The 8,056-nt window shown below is 52.3% G+C and overlaps 1 protein-coding gene across 1 annotated transcript; it reads left to right on the top strand.

Moving 5' to 3' along the window:
• The first annotated feature begins 3,073 nt into the window (after positions 1 to 3,073).
• Positions 3,074 to 6,749, top strand: LOC541854 (waxy 1). Its single transcript, NM_001372008.1, has 14 exons — positions 3,074 to 3,236; positions 3,369 to 3,714; positions 3,849 to 3,929; positions 4,015 to 4,113; positions 4,212 to 4,301; positions 4,383 to 4,446; positions 4,574 to 4,674; positions 4,807 to 4,916; positions 5,012 to 5,255; positions 5,370 to 5,552; positions 5,644 to 5,835; positions 5,954 to 6,040; positions 6,135 to 6,263; positions 6,375 to 6,749. The coding sequence occupies exons 2-14, from the start codon at positions 3,382 to 3,384 to the stop codon at positions 6,489 to 6,491; spliced, it is 1,830 nt and encodes a 609-aa protein (NP_001358937.1). The 5' UTR covers positions 3,074 to 3,236; positions 3,369 to 3,381; the 3' UTR covers positions 6,492 to 6,749.
• The last annotated feature ends 1,307 nt before the right edge of the window (positions 6,750 to 8,056 follow it).

Here is an 8,056-nt window from a genome sequence, read left to right as displayed (position 1 = left end):
CGGCAGGCGTCATGGTGGCAGCGAGAGGAAAACGACGCGCGCGAGGCCCGGAAAAGACAACGGAAAACCAAACAAACAGCGACGGGACTTTTGTCGACGATCAGCGGCGGCTGCCGCGTCCTTTTCTCCCGTCTAGCTACGTGCCTGCTCATGATCAGAACCCCAGACCACGATCTGCGTGCTAGCTTCCTCTTGCACTGGCGATCCCGTCGTGTCGTCTCTGCCTCTCGAACCAGCTGCTGCTTGGGACTTGGCACTGCGACTCCATTGCGAGTGGGAAGAAGAAAAGGGAGAGAAGACCAGAGGGAAAAACACTACGCGCCTATATATGCCCTAGCTAGCTAGGGCAAGCTAGACGAAGATGCCGCAGCTTAAAAACATTGGCTAATTAATAATCATCGTAACCTCTTGTACGTCCCGACTAGCTAGTCTACCAACCCACCCACGCTGAGCTTTCAATCGCACAAGGAGAAAGAATCGAGACGACGGCACAGGATAGCTAAAACAAAAGCCTTGTAGTTATGGATGAAGAAGATGATGATAACACAAAATATTTAAGTTTGGTTTGTGTGGCTAAGCAGTGGAAACACACACACACACGCATATATAGAAAAACAATGAAACTTTAAACTAGAACGACAAGAAGACGAGAGCTAATATTATGGAAGGGTCTTGATATTGCTCAAAACCATCTTCACGAACTACACAACAAAAAAGCTAGATGGCGTGATACTTAAGGTTGGCTTTTTTAAAAGGGCATGTGAAAAAAAAGGTAGAACGGTCTTTTTTTCTAATTCATCAGATGCTCTGCATATGGAGAGGTTAAGACAGCAATTAATTTGATGCCGTCCTATGTATCGGAAAACATGTCAAAGGGCTGGGAGAGACGGTGTAGTAGGGGGGCATCAAAACATTCAAACTGAAATGGTGCCATAAAGGACAATACTACATCGGAGTTCACAAACAATTGATGTATGCTCCTCGGATTGCCACAGTGGGCCGAATACTTTGGCACTAGGCTTCACGGTGCTCCTGGGCCTAGCGTTCAGAGTGAGCTCGCTTCCAATGTTGGGCCTGTGTAATGCATGCCCTATGAGTCAGATTGGCTAAGACTATTTTCGGCTGCTTACCTATCTCCGTATCTATATTCAAACTCCACTCTATAAATTATAGTATAATATAGTGATTTGAGTGACTATATGGGTGGACTGCTGGAGACGACCTAACCATGAGGAAAGAAACACTTTGAACATCAAGGGCAAAAAGAAAAAAAAACGATACGTAATAACGTGTGTACGCGAGTAGAGAATAACCAAAATATCTTAGAATGCATCTAGTTAATCAAATTAGGTTCTTTGAGCCTAAACACTGAAGGAGCATTTTGTTTCTAGACCAAATTTCATGGTAGTTGGGAGCCTACCCAGATTTCATGATTAACTGTGCTATTGAATTGTTGAAAATGGTTGTGTCTGTCGTATCCGACGGATAACGGAAACCCGTCCGAAATTCAATGGGCATGGGCATAGATATAGATTTGTACCCACTACTAGTATGGTCGCAGGCGGATATTGGTTGCAACCGCAGATATAGTTTCGGGGAAAAGGATTAGGCTCAGCTCCATCCCTAGACCCCACTTGTGTGTGGGGGGGGGGGGGGGTCTACCCTTCAAAAGGAAAAAAAACTACACACAGTGCATATAAGAAGATGAATATTCCAAAATTCAGCAGTCAAGAAGCCCTGATAAACTGTCTGGCATAGCTAGTACTTTATACACTTCAAGACCAAAAGAAATCACTAAGTACAGATTTTAGTGACTCGTAAGTACAGATATCATCTTACAAGGCCCAGCCCAGCGACCTATTACACAGCCCGCTCGGGCCCGCGACGTCGGGACACATCTTCTTCCCCCTTTTGGTGAAGCTCTGCTCGCAGCTGTCCGGCTCCTTGGACGTTCGTGTGGCAGATTCATCTGTTGTCTCGTCTCCTGTGCTTCCTGGGTAGCTTGTGTAGTGGAGCTGACATGGTCTGAGCAGGCTTAAAGGTTCTGTTTGGTTCAGCTTTTTTCTGACCAGCTTTTCTGAAAATCCGGCTGTGGGGAGAATCTGGCTGTGGGGAGAATCTGAGTATTATTACGATTACGTGTGGAGGAAGATAAAGTATTTCATAGGGCTCAGGATTTAGAAAGTGACAGATTCCTACTATTACAACGACTCAACCGATTATATGTTTATGTTGATTTTGGATGGTTTTTGCCCCCAACGAATTTTATAGAAGCTGGCTGAAAAGTGAGTGTTTGGCAGTCTGCAGCAGCTTTTGGTGGCCAGAAGCTGCTAGAAGCCGAAACAAACAGGGCCAAAATTTGCTCGTAGACGAGGAGTACCAGCACAGCACGTTGCGGATTTCTCTGCCTGTGAAGTGCAACGTCTAGGATTGTCACACGCCTTGGTCGCGTCGCGTCGATGCGGTGGTGAGCAGAGCAGCAACAGCTGGGCGGCCCAACGTTGGCTTCCGTGTCTTCGTCGTACGTACGCGCGCGCCGGGGACACGCAGCAGAGAGCGGAGAGCGAGCCGTGCACGGGGAGGTGGTGTGGAAGTGGAGCCGCGCGCCCGGCCGCCCGCGCCCGGTGGGCAACCCAAAAGTACCCACGACAAGCGAAGGCGCCAAAGCGATCCAAGCTCCGGAACGCAACAGCATGCGTCGCGTCGGAGAGCCAGCCACAAGCAGCCGAGAACCGAACCGGTGGGCGACGCGTCATGGGACGGACGCGGGCGACGCTTCCAAACGGGCCACGTACGCCGGCGTGTGCGTGCGTGCAGACGACAAGCCAAGGCGAGGCAGCCCCCGATCGGGAAAGCGTTTTGGGCGCGAGCGCTGGCGTGCGGGTCAGTCGCTGGTGCGCAGTGCCGGGGGGAACGGGTATCGTGGGGGGCGCGGGCGGAGGAGAGCGTGGCGAGGGCCGAGAGCAGCGCGCGGCCGGGTCACGCAACGCGCCCCACGTACTGCCCTCCCCCTCCGCGCGCGCTAGAAATACCGAGGCCTGGACCGGGGGGGGCCCCGTCACATCCATCCATCGACCGATCGATCGCCACAGCCAACACCACCCGCCGAGGCGACGCGACAGCCGCCAGGAGGAAGGAATAAACTCACTGCCAGCCAGTGAAGGGGGAGAAGTGTACTGCTCCGTCCACCAGTGCGCGCACCGCCCGGCAGGGCTGCTCATCTCGTCGACGACCAGGTTCCGTTCCGATCCTGTCCTTGAGTTTCGTCCAGATCCTGGCGTGTATCTACGTGTTTGATGATCCAGGTTCATCGAATCTAAATCTGTCCGTGCACATGTCTTCTCTCTCTCTGTCTGTCTGCTATGCAGTGGATTAATCGGCATGGCGGCTCTAGCCACGTCGCAGCTCGTCGCAACGCGCGCCGGCCTGGGCGTCCCGGACGCGTCCACGTTCCGCCGCGGCGCCGCGCAGGGCCTGAGGGGGGGCCGGACGGCGTCGGCGGCGGACACGCTCAGCATGCGGACCAGCGCGCGCGCGGCGCCCAGGCTCCAGCACCAGCAGCAGCAGCAGGCGCGCCGCGGGGCCAGGTTCCCGTCGCTCGTCGTGTGCGCCAGCGCCGGCATGAACGTCGTCTTCGTCGGCGCCGAGATGGCGCCGTGGAGCAAGACCGGCGGCCTCGGCGACGTCCTCGGCGGCCTGCCGCCGGCCATGGCCGTAAGCGCGCGCACCGAGACATGCATCCGTTGGATCGCGTCTTCTTCGTGCTCTTGCCGCGTGCATGATGCATGTGTTTCCTCCTGGCTCGTGTATGTGACTGACGTGTGTGTTCGGGCATGCAATGCATGCAGGCGAATGGGCACCGTGTCATGGTCGTCTCTCCCCGCTACGACCAGTACAAGGACGCCTGGGACACCAGCGTCGTGTCCGAGGTACGGCCACCGAGATCAGATTCAGATCACACATCACAGTCACACACACCGTCATATGAACCTTTCTCTGCTCTGATGCCTGCAGATCAAGATGGGAGACAGGTACGAGACGGTCAGGTTCTTCCACTGCTACAAGCGCGGAGTGGACCGCGTGTTCGTTGACCACCCACTGTTCCTGGAGAGGGTGAGATGAGATCTGATCACTCGATACGCAATTACCACCCCATTGTAAGCAGTTACAGTGAGCCTTTTTTTTTGCCCCCGCCTGGTCGCTGGTTTCAGGTTTGGGGAAAGACCGAGGAGAAGATCTACGGGCCTGACGCTGGAACGGACTACAGGGACAACCAGCTGCGGTTCAGCCTGCTATGCCAGGTCAGGATGGCTTGGTACTACAACTTCATATCATCTGTATGCAGCAGTATACACTGATGAGAAATGCATGCTGTTCTGCAGGCAGCACTTGAAGCTCCAAGGATCCTGAGCCTCAACAACAACCCATACTTCTCCGGACCATACGGTAAGAGTTGCAGTCTTCGTATATATATCTGTTGAGCTCGAGAATCTTCACAGGAAACGGCCCATCAGACGGACTGTCATTTTATACTGACTACTGCTGCTGCTCTTCGTCCATCCATCCATACAAGGGGAGGACGTCGTGTTCGTCTGCAACGACTGGCACACCGGCCCTCTCTCGTGCTACCTCAAGAGCAACTACCAGTCCCACGGCATCTACAGGGACGCAAAGGTTGCCTTCTCTGAACTGAACAACGCCGTCTTCGTTCTCCATGCTCGTATACCTCGTCTGGTGGTGGTGCTTCTCTGAGAAACTGAAACTGACTGCATGTCTGTCTGACCATCTTCACGTACTACCTACCAGACCGCTTTCTGCATCCACAACATCTCCTACCAGGGCCGGTTCGCCTTCTCCGACTACCCGGAGCTGAACCTCCCGGAGAGATTCAAGTCGTCCTTCGATTTCATCGACGGGTCTGTTTTCCTGCGTGCATGTGAACATTCATGAACGGTAACCCACAACTGTTCGCGTCCTGCTGGTTCATTATCTGACCTGGATTGCATTGCAGCTACGAGAAGCCCGTGGAAGGCCGGAAGATCAACTGGATGAAGGCCGGGATCCTCGAGGCCGACAGGGTCCTCACCGTCAGCCCCTACTACGCCGAGGAGCTCATCTCCGGCATCGCCAGGGGCTGCGAGCTCGACAACATCATGCGCCTCACCGGCATCACCGGCATCGTCAACGGCATGGACGTCAGCGAGTGGGACCCCAGCAGGGACAAGTACATCGCCGTGAAGTACGACGTGTCGACGGTGAGCTGGCTAGCTAGCTGATTCTGCTGCCTGGTCCTCCTGCTCATGCTGGTTCGGTTCTGACGCGGCAAGTGTACGTACGTGCGTGCGACGGTGGTGTGGTGTCCGGTTCAGGCCGTGGAGGCCAAGGCGCTGAACAAGGAGGCGCTGCAGGCGGAGGTCGGGCTCCCGGTGGACCGGAACATCCCGCTGGTGGCGTTCATCGGCAGGCTGGAAGAGCAGAAGGGACCCGACGTCATGGCGGCCGCCATCCCGCAGCTCATGGAGATGGTGGAGGACGTGCAGATCGTTCTGCTGGTACGTGTGCGCCGCCCGCCACCCGGCTACTACATGCGTGTATCGTTCTACTGGAACATACGTGTGAGCAACGCGATGGATAATGCTGCAGGGCACGGGCAAGAAGAAGTTCGAGCGCATGCTCATGAGCGCCGAGGAGAAGTTCCCAGGCAAGGTGCGCGCCGTGGTCAAGTTCAACGCGGCGCTGGCGCACCACATCATGGCCGGCGCCGACGTGCTCGCCGTCACCAGCCGCTTCGAGCCCTGCGGCCTCATCCAGCTGCAGGGGATGCGATACGGAACGGTACGAGAGAGAAAAAAAAACATCCTGAATCCTGACGAGAGGGACAGAGACAGATTGATTATGAATGCTTCATCGATTTGAATTGATTGATCGATGTCTCCCGCTGCGACTCTTGCAGCCCTGCGCCTGCGCGTCCACCGGTGGACTCGTCGACACCATCATCGAAGGCAAGACCGGGTTCCACATGGGCCGCCTCAGCGTCGACGTAAGCCTAGCTCTGCCATGATCTTTCTTCTTTCTGTATGTATGTATGTATGAATCAGCACCGCCGTTCTTGTTTCGTCGTCCTCTCTTCCCAGTGCAACGTCGTGGAGCCGGCGGACGTCAAGAAGGTGGCCACCACCTTGCAGCGCGCCATCAAGGTGGTCGGCACGCCGGCGTACGAGGAGATGGTGAGGAACTGCATGATCCAGGATCTCTCCTGGAAGGTACGTACGCCCGCCCCGCCAGAGCAGAGCGCCAAGATCGATCGACCGACCGACCACACGTACGCGCCTCGCTCCTGTCGCTGACCGTGGTTTAATTTGCGAAATGCGCAGGGCCCTGCCAAGAACTGGGAGAACGTGCTGCTCAGCCTCGGGGTCGCCGGCGGCGAGCCAGGGGTCGAAGGCGAGGAGATCGCGCCGCTCGCCAAGGAGAACGTGGCCGCGCCCTGAAGAGTTCGGCCTGCAGGCCCCCTGATCTCGCGCGTGGTGCAAACATGTTGGGACATCTTCTTATATATGCTGTTTCGTTTATGTGATATGGACAAGTATGTGTAGCTGCTTGCTTGTGCTAGTGTAATATAGTGTAGTGGTGGCCAGTGGCACAACCTAATAAGCGCATGAACTAATTGCTTGCGTGTGTAGTTAAGTACCGATCGGTAATTTTATATTGCGAGTAAATAAATGGACCTGTAGTGGTGGAGTAAATAATCCCTGCTGTTCGGTGTTCTTATCGCTTCTCGTATAGATGTTATATAGAGTACATTTTCTTTCTGAATCCTACGTTTTTCAAGTGTTTTTGAATTAATTCCTGTGAAATTTCTATATCATTCGTGTAAAATTTCTGGGTTCCAAAAAAGATCATAGCCTATCTTTGTGTATGCATGGACGGGTTTGGCTTTGACTAGGCTAAGAGCATGCACAACCTATATAGATATTTAGGACATTGTCCACAGTTTCTAGTTTCTTGTTTGATTCACCTACATTTAGCTAAACAGACAGTTTGCACTGTCTGCAAAAACTATTTAATGCTTAATCAAGCAACTCGGTAACTAAGTTTCAGATTCAACAAAATACAAAAGGTGCTAGAGGATTGATTTGGTATACTGGCGTAAAAGATATACTCGGTAGCTGACCATAATTAGCTTCAAGTGCAAACATATCCTCTTCTTTTTAATAGTCATAAATAGTTTCATTAAAGTGAGGTGGCTTACCAACATGATTAGTTGCCATCTTTACATCATGAGTTGCTAAGCCTTGAAGTTGATAGTTGCATGGTTCCGATACCATACAATTCAAAGGATGTAGATGGCTAGCGGGGATAAATACCCTATAATTTTTTTTACAAACCACAAACAATAGAGCAAATTGATTAGTATGTATTGAAACCCCAAGAACTACTACTTTCTCTAGCATTAAGGTTCCCTTTGGCAGGGCTATCTAGACAGCTCCTCCTCTGGCTCTTCGTGAAGCCGTGTCAAATGGTCTTAAAAAATGGCTCCTCATCGAGAGCCATCAAGGAGCTAGATTTGTTTTGCTATCGGGAGATGAAGCATCAGAAAACAAGCTTCTACTGGTTTTTTCTATCCCACACACAATAATATTTCACAAAGTTACAGTCCCTATCATAGTTTTCCCGTGAAAAATCGTTTTACCAAATGAATTGCAAAACGGCGCTGACTCCTCTAGAGAAGCCAGAAGAGCCGAACCCGTTTTGAGAATAATCGAAGCCATACCAAAGGGGGCCTAATTCATCCAAGCAAGCCTCCTACACAAGTCTAGTAGTTTAGTCTTAATTTTGTATCACTCAAACAAACAAGCTACAACTAGCTAAATTTACCAATAAAAACCACTACAAACTATTTACAACTACACTAAAAGTACTTTAGTTGGTCTCCTGCTCATCGTGTGAGCATGGTTACGGAGTTTGGCTTCTATACACGGCTCCTAATATTACCTTACGTGCTTCGTCGCGACATCTAGCTGCTATGAGGCCATTCATCCTCCAATAATTAGTT

Source organism: Zea mays, chromosome 9, assembly GCF_902167145.1.
Source record: "Zea mays cultivar B73 chromosome 9, Zm-B73-REFERENCE-NAM-5.0, whole genome shotgun sequence".
Taxonomy (NCBI): domain Eukaryota; kingdom Viridiplantae; phylum Streptophyta; class Magnoliopsida; order Poales; family Poaceae; genus Zea; species Zea mays.
This window is presented reverse-complemented; position numbering and strand designations above follow the sequence as displayed.

Coding starts and splice junctions, on each gene's coding strand:
- LOC541854 (NM_001372008.1), top strand. CDS start 3,382: ATGGCGGCTCTAGCCACGTCGCAGCTCGTCGCAACGCGCGCCGGCCTG. Junction 4,917..5,011: donor TCCTTCGATTTCATCGACGG/GTCTGTTTTCCT, acceptor ATTGCATTGCAG/CTACGAGAAGCCCGTGGAAG. Junction 5,836..5,953: donor AGGGGATGCGATACGGAACG/GTACGAGAGAGA, acceptor CGACTCTTGCAG/CCCTGCGCCTGCGCGTCCAC.